This window comes from Photinus pyralis, unplaced genomic scaffold (genome assembly GCF_008802855.1).
Source record: "Photinus pyralis isolate 1611_PpyrPB1 unplaced genomic scaffold, Ppyr1.3 Ppyr1.4_LG3b, whole genome shotgun sequence".
Lineage (NCBI taxonomy): Eukaryota > Metazoa > Arthropoda > Insecta > Coleoptera > Lampyridae > Photinus > Photinus pyralis.
In genome coordinates this window covers 21,891,726-21,912,335 of record NW_022170510.1, presented here as the reverse complement: position 1 = coordinate 21,912,335, position 20,610 = coordinate 21,891,726, and the positions used below count along the sequence as shown (strand labels likewise).

General features: G+C 35.8%; 1 protein-coding gene and 1 long non-coding RNA gene across 9 annotated transcripts; both read right to left on the bottom strand.

The window, feature by feature from the left end:
• Positions 1-4,118: 4,118 nt before the first annotated feature.
• LOC116166359 lies at positions 4,119-5,906 on the bottom strand. The gene is made up of 3 exons (XR_004144320.1): positions 4,508-5,906; positions 4,280-4,448; positions 4,119-4,226 (listed from the first exon to the last, which is right to left on the bottom strand). It is a non-coding gene; the product is annotated as an uncharacterized LOC116166359 (long non-coding RNA).
• Positions 5,907-12,558: 6,652 nt separating this feature from the next.
• LOC116167172 lies at positions 12,559-16,466 on the bottom strand. Of its 8 annotated transcripts, none has more exons than XM_031482425.1 (6): positions 15,190-15,743; positions 15,080-15,124; positions 14,993-15,033; positions 14,812-14,943; positions 13,754-13,790; positions 12,559-13,721 (listed from the first exon to the last, which is right to left on the bottom strand). In XM_031482425.1, the coding sequence occupies exons 1-6, from the start codon at positions 15,686-15,688 to the stop codon at positions 13,630-13,632; spliced, it is 846 nt and encodes a 281-aa protein (XP_031338285.1). In that variant the 5' UTR covers positions 15,689-15,743; the 3' UTR covers positions 12,559-13,629. The 8 variants fall into 8 exon arrangements, 3 of the variants coding, with proteins under 3 accessions (XP_031338285.1, XP_031338284.1, XP_031338286.1); XR_004144470.1 differs by lacking the exon at positions 15,190-15,743 and adding an exon at positions 15,750-16,466 and having other exon boundaries at positions 13,213-13,629; positions 13,679-14,757; XM_031482424.1 differs by having other exon boundaries at positions 12,559-13,629; positions 13,679-13,721; positions 14,993-15,743.
• Between the last annotated feature and the right edge of the window lie 4,144 nt (positions 16,467-20,610).

Here is a 20,610-nt window from a genome sequence, read left to right as displayed (position 1 = left end):
AACGTATGCACAACCAAACAAGACAAACGCTGGAATCAAACTGTTTATTTTGTACCAATACAATATTACAATACAGTATTGCACAATCTCAATTCGATTCGATATCGATAGGTACGCTTTCGACACGGATGTCAAAGTTATTTCCAATATAGTTGATACAAATAATTCCATAAATGTGAAACTCAAAAACAGACCAAACCATAAATAAAAAAACATCGTACATAGACATGCGTAAAAAAATTGTAGCTACAGAATATCGCCTTAATTTATATACATTACAACTCCTAAGATAACTTTTTTAATTGTATCATACTAAATATGTATCTAATATCAAAGAATAATACGCTAAACTAACAGGTAACACTAATGTAATTTCATTCTTAGGAAGGCCCATTTAAAGAATTACGAGTGGAAAAATTTTTATTCTGATCGTGATGATTCCGTCATTGCACGTTTTCTTGGCCATGAATTTGTAAAAGCCTATCCAACACAATTTATTCTTTTTACAAGAACACATTTTACTCCATAAAATCTACGGATATAAATATATTGTTCAACGAAGTAAGAGGAGGGGGATAACGGATAACCCTTTTTACATCCAGAAGACCTTAGAACAGTTAAATTGGTAGGCACAATGTGATGAAAATGGTCAAAAGTTCGTCTATATTCATACCATCCGAATTATTTGGGGGGGGGGGGGTAATTTTTGAGGCGAAGTACAGATGTCTGTAGCCATATTTTGGTTTGGAAATACTCCCTTAAACAGGGTTGCCTCAGTGTGTCTTCTGTTGGTAGCAACTTATGGATGGGTGCAGCAGCAGCCATAACTCCACGCAATGTATTAATTGACGTGATATTCGGATTCTTTACATAGATTTTCAATACAAGATTGTATATGCGGGTGAACAATTTTTCTGAGAAGTAATTCATGCCCACCCCATTTAAGTAGTGACAGCCAGGTTCGGCTGGAATTGCCATCACCAGGCCTTGCGTCATAAACATGAAGTGTATGTTAAGGTGAAATATATAAAGTGTGGTTATGGTATAACAATTATATATTAATTTACGTCTTTGTTTTCTCCCATTTTATAGCGATACAACCTTATCCACCGTAACATACACTTCATGTTTATACACCCTTCATTTTATGTCTTATGCCGCAAGACCTAATGATGGAAATTCCAGCCGAAATCGATAGCCATAAAGAAAAAATATAAACGTCGCCACCTTTATAACTATTTATTAAAATCTATGGTTGACATTTGCACAAAAGGTTTTTTGCCTGGTTTTTTGATATTTTATACCAGCTATGAGCTAGGAAAAACCGATGCACTGTTGCAGGACCCTGTATATAGCATCCTTGGGTAAGTACGCAATACAAAGTTGTTGTCAGATCAACACTAATAATTTTGAAGGGTTTAAAAGTGCTTACATGCCTCACCAATGTTCTTTTTTACAACAGCACAGAACTAATTTTATATTAACGTAAATGTAGTTTTCCATTCTCACACAGTAAACTTTGGATATTCCAAATAAAGCAAAAGGTTACATTTGCAAAAATCAATTCTTAATTTTGCCGCCAGTCAGGCTCTATTAACTTCACTATAAACGATTCGTCATTTTATGTAGTATCAATTGTAGTAAAATTGCAAATCGTTCCGTTACCTAGTTAAAATTCATAAAACATAAAGTAGAAGTTAGAGTTAAATTACTTGTAGTACAAGTACTTTATGTTTTCACGCTCGCAATTTCCACGAAAACTAATTAAAACATGTATTTCCTCAAGTTCACATTTTCTAAATCGCTCTTGAAATGAAAACAATTCAATGGATTCCTACAAGTTTGTAATTATCTAACGCCCTCGCTTAATGATTGGGAGTATCCTAGAAATAGGTTGAATCTATTTTTATATTAGTGGGCAGTCACTGCTAAGATTCCCAACAGTGCGAATATCTAGGTCAATAATGTGTAAATTACAATTTGTGTTAGTTAGTAGTTTTACGGCCGTCAATCAGAAATATTTTTTCATCGATTGGTAGTTAGTGATTAATTAAGAAAAACCAATTCGCAGTTATTAAAAAATCACGCTAAGTAATTTATTTCGTGAAGTGCCCTTAGAATGGCGTCTATGTAACTAGATTGCGGTGATTTTTTGGTGAGTTCTATTTATTTGATTTTCAATTAAGTTTTAGGTTTGTGTACTAAGTATACTGCGTGTAAAGCGTCACAAACGCCCATATATAAAATCTCAATTCGATATCGGAAAGCAACCAATCGTTTACATTAGGATGAACCTATACTTATTTTGCCCTTAATTAAATACATTCTATATTAAATTGATTGGCTTCAATGGGATTCTCAGGCAAGCTTCTAATAATGACATTATTACCATTTAAGATAGCATAGTTTTCCGTAATTATTTTACTCCATCTACCAAAAAATAGTTTTGAAATTAACCTTATACACTCAATAGTAACAAATCTCATATACCAAACATGGAAAAATCCAGGAACACACAAATGTGGAAGAACAGTGTTTTGTGCGCTGAATGTAGTCTCTTTCTCCGAGGTTAGTTTTTTTTTTTAAATATATTTTTCTATTGTGATTTATACAAACTTAAGGGGAATAAAAGCGTATTATTATTAAATGTACCGGGTGACCAAATAAGAATGAGAGGTGGTAGCTGCATCTCGGAAACAAAAAGTGTTTTCGGTTAAACAATGTTTATAGCAACGTATCTAAGAGAAAATGCAGGAAATTATTTTTAGTTTCATAAAATCACCGCCTGGGGGCGACTGAAACAGTATAAAACCACAATCTATCAAACTTTCTTACAGAATAAGGGGGAAGAAAGAGGGTTAAATGTGGTTTTGCTTTCTGTTTCATGAATATTGTAAACATCAATAAAGCAGATGTTTCAAGAATGTGCCGTGTGCGTACATTATCAAATGAGGGTTGTACGTAGCTGCTAGATGGCACTTTTTATGATCGTTATACAGGGTGATTTAGCGGATATTGTCATATAGTTTCCCATTAGAGTAAAATTGAAGTAAAAAAATCTAAAAATGCAAATTTTGGGGATGTTCCGTGACGATCCAAACTTTCAACTCCAAACTACGAATTTATTCACAAAAATGCTATACCATTTTTCTCGTTGTCGCCCATAATCATCCCTCCAGCTGTATTTGGTCAATGTTTGCTATCAAAAATGCTCATACGCATTCGTATTCGTACGCTTTGTGCGGATAAACATAATCTAAGCGATTGATTTGGAATTTATTTAATTGCGTTTTACGAAATTTTAATCAAAACCAATTGGAAACTTAACGCTATTGGAAATTTCTAGAGGATTAAGTTTTTTAGAAAAAAGGTCATTAAACCAAGTTTTTCGATTTTTATTTCAAACTTTTAATATTTCACAAAATTTTAGTTTTTTTGTCGTACCGGATTTGGGCCCCTGAAACATAGAAAAAAGGGAGAATTAATTTCTGAAAAAAACGAACGAGCTTCCGTAATTCAGAAGTATTTGTCAGACAGCAGAATCAGTACCTACTTAGTCAACATTTAATTGGATCTACAGGCGACGTCAAGAAAAAAATCAAACACAAGAATATCAGTGAAAACCGCATTTTGATATCTGTTTTCTAAGCAGAGATATGGCGAAAATACCAACATTCACAAATTTTAATTGCAATATAAATTGATGCTCATGTTATAGTATTATTTGAATATAAGGCAATAAAGGCGACACAAAGGACTTCCTGGCATCGAAAAACATAAATGAACATACAATTTTTAATTTTATTTTCTAAAAATAGCAATTATGTAAAACATTTGGGACACAATTTAATTGTGGTTTCTCACAAATTGGTTTTTAGCGTATTTTCCTCAAAGTGAAAAATCGCTATTGGCTGCACTTTGTCGTCCGTCCGTCACACGTACTCGTTCTACACCTCTGAACCGTAAAGGCAAATATATCGCATATAGTAAAAATCAGTTGTGCGCATGTGCAGACTGCGCAATGGCAACTTTCTTGTTTATGGAGATATTTCTTTGAAATTTTAACCATATATGCGTTTAGTAAAGAAAATCACAGCGCACATAGCTATAGCCTTTTGGGAAGTACTGATCATTCATGGAAAATGCGCTGAAGTTACTTGCCTTAGGGCGAAAACCTTTTACTTGTTTCATTTTGCCTCCACTTCACACAGAAGCAGCGTGCTTGCCTGGAAATAAAAAAAATTGGTATCACTTCATATCCAATATTAATTATACTTACTATCAGTTTTATTGCGAATAAATTTATTAAATTGTTTCATGTTTGCTACTTGATTCTGTGTGACGTTTGGTATCGACGGCAACGTGCAATTTCGATTTGTTCAATAGGTTGTGATTTCTTCAATGTCGCAATCAGGCGCAGCATCGCAGTTCATGGCATAATTTTTGTTCTAAAACCGAAAAAATTTTAAAACACTACAATCCATAATTACACACCTATGGTACTTACTCGTCTCAAGTCATTAGTGCCAATCATGACGATTGACGATAACTTTTCCTGCTGGTCGATATGTGTATTCTGGACATTACATTGTATCATTAATTTAGACATGAGCAGACTAACAAAGGAATTATTGTTACTTAAAAAAAAACGAATTTTTCTACCAAACAAACAAAATATTTTAATGGGTTAAGGTCGATTCTCACTAAGGCAGCGCGTCACAGCACGAAGCAGAGCAGCGCGATGCAGCATTTTAATGTAGGTATACACACTTGAGCATCAAAATACTCGCAGTTCTATGTCTTCCTTGTGAAAATGTGCACGGCAGAGGACACATCATCCAGTTCATCAGACGAAATCTTCGTGACTGTTGTTTGGCACCAACACCAATTAGATAAACGAAAACGAAAGTATTGGGTCCATGACATATTTCGAGCCCGACTGGAATGGGAATGACTGCTCTGTCGCTGCTGCAGGTGGAAACTGTTGAGTTGTTAATGTTTGTGTATGAGACCCAGACTTTTCATAGTAAGCAGAAGCAGCTTGGGATTGTGGGTTGTGGACATATGAACTTAGTGGGTGAATGGATGAGGATGACTGCTCTGTTGGTGCAGGTGAAGGGTGTTGTTGGGCTTGGACGATGTTCTGATTTGTTAACGTTTGTGCATGAGACCCAGACTTTTCATAGCAAGTAGAAGCAGACTGGGGTTGTTGGTTGTGGAAATATGAACTGGGTGGGTGAAAGGAAGTGGATGGTTGGTTTTGCATGTAAAAAAGACTTTGTGTTGGTGTTGTGCCACCCAATAGCTGTAATTCATACGAATTTACAATTTGAAACACCTGCCTTTTGTTTGAAGCTTGCTCTAGAGGAGGAAAGGTTGCAACCGTTTTGCCCATATTTATGAAAAAATCTAAAATCGAATTATCTTTTGCGTCTGCCCGAGCCGTCGATTTCTCTAAGCGACTTCGTTTCTTGTCGTTGATATATTCTTTTAGTATTTCAGGCAATCTATCTACTTTCTTGCAGTTAGGCTTTTTGCTTTTAGCAACTGTCGATACACTTTTGACACTTGACGCATTAGATTGTGGAGTATTCGGTTGTGAATAAGAAGTGGGACTCATTACATCGTCTCTTGGACTCGGAACGTCTTCTCCATCATCTTCAATCTGGTTTTCATCCACTTCGCTTCTGGTTTCATTACCATCTTCTTCCGATTCTTCTTCCTCGTCGCCATCTACGCGGTTGATATTGGACTGAGTTCTAAAAAAATTTTTAAAAAACAAAAATTTGCTGTTATGAGACTCTCTTCCTTTGATATGCGGCAAAAGAAATGACAATATGTCCCAATATTTCCATTTTTTAGTCGGTTTTGCAGCCTGTCCATTTTTTGTTTTTTGGCTTCTTGCAGCTCGTTGAAACCCATCCCTTAATGTTTTCCACCGTTGTTTGCACACATCACCTTAAATAATTACATTTTCAATCAATTTTATTGCAATTTCTTTTTAGATTCTTAGCAACCGGAGCAGATTTTCAAACATTATCGTTCAACTTTAGATTAGGACACTCTACTGTACAGAAGATTGTAACCGATACTAGCAACGTTATTTGGGAAACTCTGTCAGATATTGTTATGCCACAGCCAACGAAAGGCATCCTTATAAGTTGTGCTGAAAAATTTGAAAGCATTTGGAATTTCCCTAATTGTGTCGCTGCAATAGATGGAAAGCACATCACTATACAAGCACCTGCCGGAAGTGGATCCTTGTCTTTCAATTACAAGAAAACATTTTCTATAGTATTATTAGCTATGGTAGATCCTGAATACAGATTTATTGCTGTTGATGTCGGAGGATATGGCAAAAATAGTGATGGAGGATTATTTAATAACTCTAGAATGGGAAAAGCCCTTCAAAATAACACGTTTGGAATACCCGAAGATCGGCCAATAACAGAAAATGGAAAACCGTTACCGTTCGTGATTGTAGGAGATGAAGCCTTTCCTAGCAAAACTTATCTAATGCGCCCTTACCCAGGTCGGGGACTTTCTGAAGACAAAAAGATATTCAATTACCGGCTCTCTAGAGCGCGCAGAGTGTCAGAAAATGCTTTTGGCATTCTTTGTCAAAAGTTCCGAGTTTTTTTGAATAAAATACAAGTTCATCCAAATAATGTAGATAAAATTGTTTTATCTAGTTTATGTCTCCATAACTTTCTTCGAAGCGACAACGTTTTTCTGAATGCTTTAGATGAAGAGAACTCCGAAAAGGAACGTCCAATTTTTATAAATTTACCTCACATTGGTGGTAAATCTTCCACTGATGCAATAGAAGTAAGAGAAGATTTTACAAAATATTTTACGTCGGCTGCAGGTACCGTTCCTTGGCAAATGGACACTGTTAACGCAGGAATATTGTAAACAATTGCTTTTATACATTTATCACATTTTTTGCCAATAAAACCATGCGTATGTTTAGCTTGACATGTTTTATTTTTTAAATTAGGTACAGGTACTCACCGTTTTTATTAATTTTTCTTCCAATCTCTGACCATATGTTGTCTCGTCTGATTTGGTTACTGTAATTTTTATTACTCATATCGTATAATTCAGGATACTCATTGACCAGTGAAATTAATTTTTCAATTGTGTCACAGTCCATTTCGAAGTACTAAATGACAATTTCTGCAAGTTCCTACACGCTTTGTGAGTCACATCTGTGCGTCAGCAAGCAGCGCAGCGCGTTTGCAATGCTCGCAAAGCAATTCCGATGTTGCTGCTTCGTGAAGCGCGGCGCCGCGCTGTTTAAATGAGAACGGCGCGACCTTATAGTTTGCATATAATTGTAAGCAACATTATCCCACGCCGCACTGCGACGCGCTGCCTTAGTGAGAATCGGTGAGTTCGAAAACCTCACAAGTCCAAAATTTGACATTTTAAAGTAAGATAGCCATTTTGTTTTAGAAGGTGCCCCCCATTGATTGCGTTTAAAAACCGTACGATTTACTTTACCGTTTACGGTGTATGGCACATTGCGCCAAAGTAATGAGTGTAAAAACCGTACATGTCCCTGACTTGTACTGTTTTTCATCTCAATCCAAACACAATTCGCAAATGTTTGTTTATAAGCACAGCGTTAGTCTCGTGTGTGTATTTATGCCGTTTTAGTCATCTTCTAACAGTTTTAAATACGTAAAAATGTCATCCAGTGATAGTGAAGGAGCAGATAATCATAGTAGTGGTAGCAGGAAAAGAAAAAGGAATGTGGATGGTTGGAAACACAACAAAATAAAAATAGCACGCTTGCAAGGTCAGGCGTATGTTTCTAGCAAAGGAAAACATGTTGAAGCAAAGACTGTAGGACCTCCATGCAGGTAAGTTACAATTTTTGCTTAAACATTAAAATAAGTTTAATATTTTCTAAGCTGCAAAAAAAAAATGTATGCAGCAGTTCACTGAAGATGAAAAAAACGCTATAATGGTTAAGTTACACGACGGTAAGCCAAAAAACGAACAAGACACATACTTGCAAGGACGTATGGTAGCAAATCCCATTCAGAGACACAGAGTAAGAGGTACTTCACCTAAGGAAGAAAGAAAATCTAATTTTTCATACTTTGTTATGAATCAATCAAATCGAATTTCCGTTTGCAAGCAGGCATTTATGAGTCTTCATGCCGTATCACATTGGCAAGTTCAGCGATTAAACAACCTACTTCTAGCAGGAAAATCTCCAAAGGATTTAAGGGGCCGGCATAACAATAGACCCCGTGCAATATGTGACGAGTGGATTGCAAAAATTAAAGAGCACATAGAGTCGTTTCCGGTAAAAGTTTCCCACTACTCTTCTAAAGACATTCGATATTTAGATGCATCTTTAAATGTAAAAAAATGCACAATCTTTTTCTTGTGAAATATCCAGAATTGCAGAATTGTGTGAAATACGAATTTTACCTAACATATTATAATGAAAATTACAATCTCAGGTTTGGAAGGCCGCAAGTTGATGTCTGTTCGGAGTGTGAAAGGCTTGGGGCCAAGCTTAAAGACAGTAATCTTAACGACAATGCAAAGAGAGTAGCTGCCGCGGAACTCATGGTCCATAAACGGCGCGCGAAAAAGTTTTATAATAAAATGAAAGAGGTGTAAGGAACGACCAGAAGTAATGGGCCTATCTTTTGACTATATGCAAAATATGCCTCTTCCACATATTCCTGTTCAGGAAATTTTTTATTTTAGACAGCTTTGGGTATACGCATTTCAAATACACAATTTTAAGGAAAATACTGGACATTTTTACACCTACCATGAGGGACAGGCTCTTAAAGGGCCTAACGAGGTATGTACATTCCTTTATCACTACATAATGAATGTCATACCACCTGAAATAACTGAGCTGCACTTGTTTTCCAATGGATGTGGGGGGCAGAACCGTAATTTGTGTCGAACTACAGGCAGTTCCTCTATGAAAGTTCTACTCCCGAATATGTGACAACATGGGAGTTTATAGGTGGTTTGAAGTCACACACTTTTAAATTACTAAAGCAACATAAGAACAGTCCCCCTCTACCCAATAGTGTCGCGTATAGAGAAGCAGTTCCTATCAATGAAAAGAAAATCGCTGACATTAAAAAGGTTATGTCATATATCACCGGTGAAACTTTGGAATTTTACTACCATGTAACATCCTGGCCAACTACAACTGCTGATAACGACGATTAGATATTATGTTAATCAAAATAACTGTTTATTTTTTTCTATTTCTGTAAAATTATCAAATAAATTTCTCAATTTCCAACATATTTTTGTCGTTCAGTTCGAAAACCGTACAAGTCCGGCGCCTTTTTTTACCTGTAAGTGGTCCGCCATTTTGTTTCTCTGAAATATTATTGCAAAAATAAATCCCAAATCACCAGATCTAAAACTCTTCTGTGTATGCTAATTGTCTAAATTAATTAGTTTAGCAGTTGAGGGCTTTTTCTTGATTTTCTCAAAATGACGTTTTTGGATATGTATGGTTTTCGAACTCACCGATTCTATTGTGAAAGAAGGTATTTCACTCACTTACGTTATTTATTACCAACGTGTCGTTTAAAGTCACTTGTAATAGAAAAATCAAAAGCTGACTACCAAAAACGTCAATATTTAAAGATATCATTTCCATCTATTATGATAATGCATATATTTTAAAAAATAGATTCCACTATTTTCAGAAAAAAAACAAAACGCTTGACAAAACGCTAACCTAAAGAAACTACCGATATTCTCATTCGATTTGCATGACGTGCAGATTGCAATGGCAATATAGAGAATAGACATATCATCACCCCAGTATTATCGTGTTCTATATCCATTTTGCATGCTCTTGGCTATTTTCGAAATTCAGTACATTAAAAATGAACATATTAAAAATGAAAGATAATCAAACAAATGACATTAATTTGTATATTCTTACTTCTTACTAGTGTTTCCGTTTCAGTTAGTGTAAATGCCCCTTGCTGGTAGTTTAAATAGTCCAATGTCCTCATTTGTATAACTGAACAGTAAATTTGGTTTATTGAGAGCAACACCGTAATTAAAGGTAGGTATATGGCTACCAATGTGGAGATATCTGATTTTGTTGTGTGATTGTAGAAATGATTAAATGCAATAATAAATAACTTCAACTTTATTTATACATGTGCCTTAGTGGTCTGTATGACTAAGAATGAATCAGCCGAAATGGCAAGAATGTCACTTTCACTTAAAAACTAGTTCCTATTTACAAAATTCCTGAGAGGGAAAATCGGTTTTAAAAATACCTACATTATTTAACAGATGTTTCTCGATGCCTTCTCGACCTGTAAAATGATTCAAATCCTTTTTTTATCATTTTCAAGTCAAATATTTATTGTTGTTATACATCAAAGTTATTACATATTATTAACGATCCTCAGATCCTTTGTAGTTTTGTATTGTCGTCCGTCCGTCCGTCCGTGTGTGCTCTAACGCTTTTTAAAAGTGACCGATTGTGTTGAAATTTGGTGTACGGGTACGTTGGACATTAAGGACGGACGCTATTGATTTTCAGGAAGCTGGTTCAACAGGAACAAAAGTTATAGGACTTCGAGTGAATCGGGAACATGAAAAACTGCGAACTCAATATAATAGAAATCAACATATTTCATTCCCTAGGTCATACATATATCGAGTTCGGACTTTCGCTAGATTATTCTCTATGACTCTTAGATGTGTAACAATTCAATATAACTCTTCTCTCTGTGGTCTAGGTCAAAAGTTTTAGAGCAAAATGTACCCAAAATTATTCTGTACACATGAATTTAGAGTTGTAAAAGCTTTCAAACGCATTATCTTGATGCTGAAAGAGTTGATAACGTGCACGTTTCATAACCGCATGTGCGTGATTCAAAAATGTTAAATTATTTTTCTGAGGCCACATGGATTTTGATCAAAATATGTCAAAATGGTTATTTATGCACCAAGATGGTTGAGAAAAAAACCAAGAGCATTATTTCTATCTCCAAAACATGAATTGATCTATTTTTGGCGACCACATGGATTTTGATCAAAACATGTCAACATCGTTATTTATGCACCAAGATCGCTGGGAAAAAGACTAGGGGCATTATCTCAATGCCCAAGACATGAATTTGATGCATTTTTGGCGACCACGTGGATTTTGATAAAAAAATGTCAAAATCGTTATTTATTTATGCACCAGGATCGTTTGGAAAAAAACCAAGAGCATTATCTCAATGCCCAAGACATGAATTTGATGCATTTTTGTTAACTATAAAATGTATTTTGTAAGATGAAAATAAATTGTCGTTAAAAGTGATTGTAATACTGAGGATCCTTCGATATTTCGTTGTATCGGTTTATTTAGAATGAAAAGAAGCAAAGCAAACCACACTTTGTATCCGAACCCAATTGGTTTACCACGGGTGAATTGTTTACATCCGTCGCGACCATAGTATTTTACCATAGATTCATCGTATGACAAATTTTGAACTGAATGAAAGTTGGATAAACAATTTTGCTTTATAATGTCCATAAGTGGAAGCAATTTCCAGGGTGTAACAATACGGTGAATTGCTTTGACATTCTCAATTTCGATCAATTTTATTGTAATTGGTTTATAATCTGATCACAACCTGATACCAGCACAATCTAAATTAAAATCAAATTACAACTGCCTAATGGCTATCAAATCTCATTCCATAAATGATCGCTTCTCCGAAAATTTAATGGAACTTGCAAATCCAGCTCTCTTCTACTTATACTACTCCGCGTTGTTTCCCTTATTTCTTCTTCCTCAAGTTGGCTTTTTGAATTGGCTGTTATTTGATTTGCATGATTTGAATATTTTGGAATCGCACCTTGTCTGATCTTGCTTCTTAAATTGTATTCATTTCCATCTTCATCAGATAGATTTTTCGGCTTACGATCCATTGGTATTTTCTCCTTTTATAATGATGCTTGAGAATTTCTTAATATAAACTGTCGCACGTTGGGCGCAAGATGTAACAATACGGTGAATTGCTTTGACAATTTATAAAGATATTCCCAATTTCGTATATTATTATTTTATTGTAATTGGTTTATAATCTGATCAGAGTAAAGGAGCTGCACGGGTTCGAGCCCACTTTTGGTCGAAATTACATGTAATTTCCCATAAGGAATTCTAAGGTTCATTTGGGTGTTTTTGGAGCAGTTTGGATGTGCGCATGCGCGCCCCGCCCCTTTGCGCAGGCGTCTGCGCAGGCGTCATTTGGACGCCATCTTGGAATCCTCAAGTTCTTGGAATCCTCAAGTTCTTGGAATCCTCAAGTTCTTGGAATCCTCAAGTTCTTGGAATCCTCAAGTTCTTGGAATCCTCAAGTTCTTGGACGCCATCTTGGAATCCTCAAACTTCGACCCCTTCGTACCCTGAAAAATTTGTTAATTTGTTAAATGGAACGGATTCGAACCGCCAACCATTGGGATAGCATAACCACTAGGCTAACTAGACTTGTATGATATAATGCTTGGATAGTTGTATTTATATCGAACCTCCTGAAAATTTTTTTAAATGGAACGGATTCGAACCGCCAACCATCGGATTACAAGTCCTATAGCATAACCACTAGGCTAACTAGACTTGTATGATATAATGCTTCGATAGTTGTATTTATAACGAACCTCTAAATATTATTAAATCATAGATATATTAAATGGTACGGAGGTGCCATCTATTGGCGTCGTAATGCATATAGAGGTATATTTTCAACCGACTCCCTCTATTAGATTGATGTGACATATAGGTATAGGGTAGGAAATTGTAATTTCAGGAGACAGGTGCGAGGACCCTCATTCTAACCTATAATTCCATCTCGGAGGTAGGTTCCCTATAACTAGAACAGGAGTGGGCAGGGAAAAAACCCGATAGGGGCTAGGGGCTATTTGGTGGCGTCAAAATGATACGCATCTAACGTATAGGAAACTGCAATTTTGACTTCTTGCGTTAGAAATTTACGAATAAAGTCGGCCGTGTATACATTTGTACAATAGCAAACATGTGAACTATCCAGTGGTTCAGGAGAGAGATGCAAGGGAGGAGAATTCTAACCTATCATTCCATCTCGGAGGTAGCTCCCCCATTTGAGAGACATACACAAGGGGGCCCCATTCTAACCTACAACCAGAACAGGGGCGGGGAGGGAAATAAAACAACAAAAACAAAATGTAGAGCGTTTTTATTTAGAGCTGAAATAGCGATTTGATACGGAGGCGCCATCTATTGGCGTCGTAATGCATATAGAGGTATATTTTCATCCGACTCCCTCTATTAGATTGATGCGACTAGGGTAGGAAATTGTAATTTCAGGAGACAGGTGCGAGGACCCTCATTCTTACCTATAATTCCATATCGGAGGTAGGTTCCCTATAACCAGAACAGGAGTGGGCAGGGAAAAAACAACAAACAAAATGTAGGGTGTTTTTATTTACAGCGGAAATAGTGATTTGAAGTTTATTATTACAATTAAAGCGCTTACTCTACTTACATAAAATTTGCGTCGAAGAGAGCCTCGACGTCAGCAACGCCCATTTTAATGACAGCATTGTTATTCATAATTGGAAATCCCCCGCTCCGTTCTACACATAGGTATATATAATTAAAACGTAATACATGGTGGTTTTATACCTCGCTGGGTTTATCCCGCCGAAAATAATAGTAGTTTCTTGTTCTACAAATATACGGTTAAAACGTATAGTTTACCTCGACTCCTCGCAAAAATGATTGCACATTTCTCGATCTAAAATAATAACTATTAAGTTGCGAAAGCAATAAGAGAACAGAGTTCGCAGATGTCATTAAAGCAATAAGAGAACAGAGTTCGCAGATGTCATTATTCTAATAATTGGTATGGAAAGTTTCAATCTTGCGATAGTGTTTATTTATAGCAGCGCGTGCTCGCGAATTTGATATGGTACTTTATCTCATTTCATTTCCACATCGACACCTATATACGGGTTTTATTGTGTATGAATGCGTAAAGTTCGAAAATCTCCCATAAAAACGGCGTGCATCCGCAATCCGATTTCAAAAAGTGCATGTGGGTATACACCTACTTAGACAGGCGCCTTCTTATATACCTCAGGTAAGCCTTTTTTCAATTTTTAGTTGCTTATAATTTACTTTTCTTAGGGATACGTGTCCTTGCGCGCATAATTTGCGGGACATTTTATTGTATTTATTCAGCGATTATTTTATATGGGCGTTTATAAGTAATAAGCTGACAGCAGAAAACATAGTCTACATCAGAGTTGGACCGTAAGTATCAAAATTATTTTGTAATAAAAGCCTACATTGATATCTTTTTTAGACGATATCAAACTCCAATGGAGGATTGACTTCATCATCATGGTTATTGGTTAAACGGCGTGCGGATTTATTATTATTATTAATATCTATACTTCACATTTATTGATCAGGAGTAGAGAATAATACAGTTGTGATAAATAAATGCGATAACATTGTGAAATATTATGTATTACATCAATTTGTTTGGTATTCAGTTAAATCAATTTTTCTCGGATCTACATTTATATAACGATAATATTGATTATAAGGTGAGCTTCTTAATTTAATATCTATAACACTTGTTTTACGGAAGAAATGATAACACCCTAATCACTACATCTTATTATTTTAGGTAAGGGCTTAGTCAGAATGGAGTGAATAAGTAAAACAAAACAAAATTTAATGCGGGTTTATTAGTTCTGGAAAAAAAAATTCATTGAAGTAAACATTATAATTGAAACGATAACACTTACATAAAACACCCAGTACGTGTTTTGTAGTTCCAGGTCCTTAAAGACCTGGAACCTCCGCCCCAGGAAGCTACCTTCCTCTATCTTTACGGAGTCAGGGATTACCCCCCGACCCCGTAAAATAGCAACATTTTCCTAAATAAGAGCTAATTAAAATACGGTATGATGCATGAAAAGTACTTACAGATCCATATTTTTGTTTGAGATATGTTCGGAGTTCTCGTTCTACAAATATATGGTTAAACGTGTGATAGATATGTGGCGTATTTACCATAGGCCGTCTGCAATGGGCCAAAGATGATGGCCGCACCTTGAGCTGAAAAATTACATACATTAAATTTGATGTTGTAAAGTACTTATACTCATTAAGCATCTTTTCACCTTGAGTAATCGCAAATTCCCCGCAAAAAATCGCATTTACTTTCACAGCCTCATCTTGCTTCAACGCGTTATGAATTCGGCTTTTGAAGATGGTCTTACAATCCATTAAGAAGTTGCCGGGGTCTTTATGTTTAAGATTAGTGATAACTCCAGTTCGTATTCTATTGCTAAAAGCCGAAATGGAGTCATCCCAATGCACGCGATCTTTTGCGGTTTCTTTTCTATTACTAAAAGCCGAAGTGGAGGTTCCTTTATTCAAAGATATACCCAAGCCTCTCCTTTGTTCTAATTTAAAGTGTTTACGCATCGATTTAATATTACGTAAACAAGCCTCAAGATGTTGCCTTTCACCTATGGATAATGACCTACGCATCGAATCTTGAATTCTACGTCTAGCCTTATCACACTTAATTATCCCTTGCCTCACGGTTTTGCCACTATACTTAGTTCTAAGCACACTTAAAATACTTGCAATCTGTTTTACTAAATCGGTAAACATCTTGCACGTCTAAAAGCCCAAAATACTAAATAATAAAAGCAATATTAATAACAAAACTCACCTATAGATATAATACGTTTAAGAAAATACACACTAACAGATAAAATACGACTAATAAATTCGCACCAACAGATACAATACGACTGATCTCAACGAATGATCGAATTGGAATGGGAAAAATCTGAATAATGTATCGCATATATAGCGAACTCCTCCTAGATACCACCATTGAATAAAAATAGTGTTTTTATTCAATGATACCACTCAACGTTACGATAAATTCGATAATAAATGTATAGGGAGTTGCGAAAGTTATATAGGTTGGTATAAGCAAATTCTATTTATAGGTCATTAATCTATTTATAGGTATATTAGGAATAAAAACAATTTATGCAAAACGTGTTTTATTAAGGGTATCTAAACATTACGGCGTTATTTACTATACCGTGATTTGTGCAATTGCATTTTTCAAACAATTTTTCGGACTCCTCGTTGGAACAAAATGCTGAAAATTCAGTAACGCCAATGATGTGAGTCACAAGTTCGGTGGCATATCCTCTTCTTCGATACTCCGGTAAAGTATAGACGTAATTCAGCATCTTAGGATTTTTATGAATATCTAGAGGATCGAAGTTCATTCTTGATATTAGCGCAAATGCTGCAGGTTTCGAATTCAGGTACCTAATGTAGCAGTAGACGCCCTGATCGATGTACCACTGATAGAGAAAAACATCATCTATCTTTAAACGCTTTATCTCCTTAACTGCTTCTTTACCTCGAAATAATCGTATATTTCGTCACTCTGAACTGAAGACGTAATATCACTCCACAATCTATATATATACGTAAGTATCTATAAAAGCGAGGCCCGATATATCGAACAGGCCACCCGAGGCCCGCCATAAAGACCACTTGTAAAATTATAAATTTTGGTTTTTTGGAGTGTCCTAATGATACTTAACAACATCCGCCCTTGAGGGGTAATGTTTTTAGAAAATTCAGATATACAAATGTGCAATGTACATACGAGGCCCTGTGGTATATCCATTGAACATGCGAGGCCCGCTGTATATAATTGGCACTCTCAGCGTACATGCGAGTCCCGACCACGTTGCCAAGTCTAAAATATTAATCAGGTCAGTTATATTACGTATTAAAATTACTGAACTTGCGTTTTTAAGGTCGTTATCATCTGACATGCAATTATTTAGTTTTTCTTTTCCTGACCTGCATATTCTGTATTCTTTTTATACGGTACTAAGATGATTACGTAAATAAATAATTCGAATGGTTTTCTACTTCCTTCTGTGCCGTTTTGATTTTCAAAACGAGACATTGCAGTTTAACATTTAAGGATTTTTTAAATTCATAGTAAATTACCCTAAACTAGTGTTTTCATTTCCAATAAAGCAAAGTGCCTATTGTATGAAATTAGTGCTCGCATAAAAAAAAGGAGAGGGTAACAAGTTCTACCCATGTTCAAAAGTCAATCACAGTTTTTGGCGAGTCTCTTAGTTTTTGAGAAATTTTGAATTGATATGTTAAACTATTTATAATTTGTTTTAAATTTGCATTTTTTCAATAAGTAATCACCATACCGAAAAATGTTTTATTTGTAAAATTTCGGTGGTTATCCATAACCTGCCTGAAAAACTTGAAAATCTCAAACCAATAAGACGTAATTTTTAAAAACGTTAGCATACGATATTATATTCAAAAGAAAGTTTTACTAAAGATGCGGTTGTTGATGCACTTTATATAGAATTGATGTCAAAAACAGTATATTACGAAACTAATAGTCTATAATTTAATCCTTAATGCACCCGAAACGATTTTAAAGGCTCAACGTGTAGTGTCTCTAAAAGTTGCAATTAACAATTGTTTTTGGGTATCCTATTTTGGAAAAGCAATTGATGCGACCTGTTTCACTTAAAATTAATTAATAAATGGGCCGATCATCTTTATTAAGGTTTACGCAAAATAAATGGTTCACCAAAGCAATTTTGTTCCCCTTCCAGTGTAATGGTCCTAACAGGTGGTGTAGGGGCTAAACAGTGTTATGCTGGCAATGCATTTATTGGTCAACATACGCAACTTAATAGGTTGCAACACAATTCTTTAGTGACATTTGTAAAAAAATGTTTTTTGAACGTGGGGGCTTTGGGTACCATATTTTGGTAAAGCAATTGATGCGGCCTGTTTGGCCTAAAATTAATCAATAAATAGCCCAATCATTTTTGTTAAAGTTTGCGCAAAATAAATGGTTTGCCAAAGCACTTTTGTTTTCCACCCAGTCCAGAGTACCGGTAGAGTAGGCGATAAGGCAATGTCATGCAGGAAATGCATTTTATTGGCCAACATACGCAACTTAATAGGTTGCACACAATTCTTTAGTGAAATTTGTAAAAAAATGTTTTTTGAACGTGGGGGCTTTGTGTACCATATTTTGGTAAAGCAATTGATGCGGCCTGTTTGGCCTAAAATTAATCAATAAATAGCCCAATCGTTTTTGTTAAAGTTTGCGCAAAATAAATGGTTTGCCAAAGCACTTGTTTTCCTCCCAGTCCAGAGTACCGGTAGAGTAGGCGATAAGGCAATGTCATGCAGGAAATGCATTTTATTGGCCAACATACGCAACTTAATAGGTTGCACACAATTCTTTAGTGAAATTTGTAAAAAAATGTTTTTTGAACGTGGTGGCTTTGGGTACCATATTTTGGTAAAGCAATTGATGCGGCCTGTTTGGCCTAAAATTAATCAATAAATAGCCCAATCATTTTTGTTAAAGTTTGCGCAAATAAATGGTTTGCCAAAGCACTTTTGTTTTCCTCCCAGTCCAGAGTACCGGTAGAGTAGGCGATAAGGCAATGTCATGCAGGAAATGCATTTTATTGGCCAACATACGCAACTTAATAGGTTGCACACAATTCTTTAGTGAAATTTGTAAAAAAATGTTTTTTGAACGTGGTGGCTTTGGGTACCATATTTTGGTAAAGCAATTGATGCGGCCTGTTTGGCCTAAAATTAATCAATAAATAGCCCAATCGTTTTTGTTAAAGTTTGCGCAAAATAAATGGTTTGCCAAAGCACTTTTGTTTTCCTCCCAGTCCAGAGTACCGGTAGAGTAGGTGATAAGGCAATGTCATGCAGGAAATGCATTTTATTGGCCAACATACGCAACTTAATAGGTTGCACACAATTGTTTAGTGAAATTTGTAAAAAAATGTTTTTTGAACGTGGTGCCTTTGGGTACCATATTTTGGTAAAGCAATTGATGCCGCCTGTTTGGCCTAAAATTAATCAAAAAATAGCCCAATCGTTTTTGTTAAAGTTTGCGCAAAATAAATGGTTTGCCAAAGCTTTTGCTTTCCTCCCAGTCCAGAGTACCGGTAGAGTAGGCGATAAGGCAATGACATGTAGGAAATGCATTTTATTGGCCAACATACGCAACTTAATAGGTTGCACACAATTCTTTAGTGAAATTTGTAAAAAAATGTTTTTTGAACGTGGTGGCTTTGGGTACCATATTTTGGTAAAGCAATTGATGCGGCCTGTTTGGCCTAAAATTAATCAATAAATAGCCCAATCGTTTTTGTTAAAGTTTGCGCAAAATAAATGGTTTGCCAAAGCTTTTGTTTTCCTCCCAGTCCAGAGTACCGGCAGAGTAGGCGATAAGGCAATGACATGCAGGAAATGCATTTTATTGGCCAACATACGCAACTTAATAGGTTGCACTCAATTCTTTAGTGAAATTTGTAAAAAAATGTTTTTTGAACGTGGTACCTTTGGGTACCATATTTTGGTAAAGCAATTGATGCGGCCTGTTTGGCCTAAAATTAATCAATAAATAGCCCAATCGTTTTTGTTAAAGTTTGCGCAAAATAAATGGTTTGCCAAAGCTTTTGCTTTCTTCCCAGTCCAGAGTACCGGCAGAGTAGGTGATAAGGCAATGACATGTAGGAAATGCATTTTATTGGCCAACATACGCAACTTAATAGGTTGCACACAATTGTTTAGTGAAATTTGTAAAAAAATGTTTTTTGAACGTGGTGCCTTTGGGTACCATATTTTGGTAAAGCAATTGATGCCGCCTGTTTGGCCTAAAATTAATCAAAAAATAGCCCAATCGTTTTTGTTAAAGTTTGCGCAAAATAAATGGTTTGCCAAAGCTTTTGCTTTCCTCCCAGTCCAGAGTACCGGTAGAGTAGGCGATAAGGCAATGACATGCAGGAAATGCATTTTATTGGCCAACATACGCAACTTAATAGGTTGCACACAATTCTTTAGTGAAATTTGTAAAAAAATGTTTTTTGAACGTGGTGGCTTTGGGTACCATATTTTGGTAAAGCAATTGATGCGGCCTGTTTGGTCTAAAATTAATCAATAAATAGCCCAATCGTTTTTGTTAAAGTTTGCGCAAAATAAATGGTTTGCCAAAGCTTTTGTTTTCCTCCCAGTCCAGAGTACCGGTAGAGTAGGTGATAAGGCAATGACATGCAGGAAATGCATTTTATTGCCCAACATACGCAACTTAATAGGTTGCACTCAATTCTTTAGTGAAATTTGTAAAAAAATGTTTTTTGAACGTGGTGGCTTTGGATACCATATTTTGGTAAAGCAATTGATGCGGCCTGTTTGGCCTAAAATTAATCAATCAATAGCCCAATCATTTTTGTTAAAGTTTGCGCAAAAAAATGGTTTGCCAAAGCACTTTTGTTTTCCACCCAGTCCAGAGTACCGGTAGAGTAGGCGATAAGGCAATGTCATGTAGGAAATGCATTTTATTGGCCAACATACGCAACTTAATAGGTTGCACACAATTCTTTAGTGAAATTTGTAAAAAAATGTTTTTTGAACGTGGTGCCTTTGGGTACCATATTTTGGTAAAGCAATTGATGCGGCCTGTTTGGCCTAAAATTAAT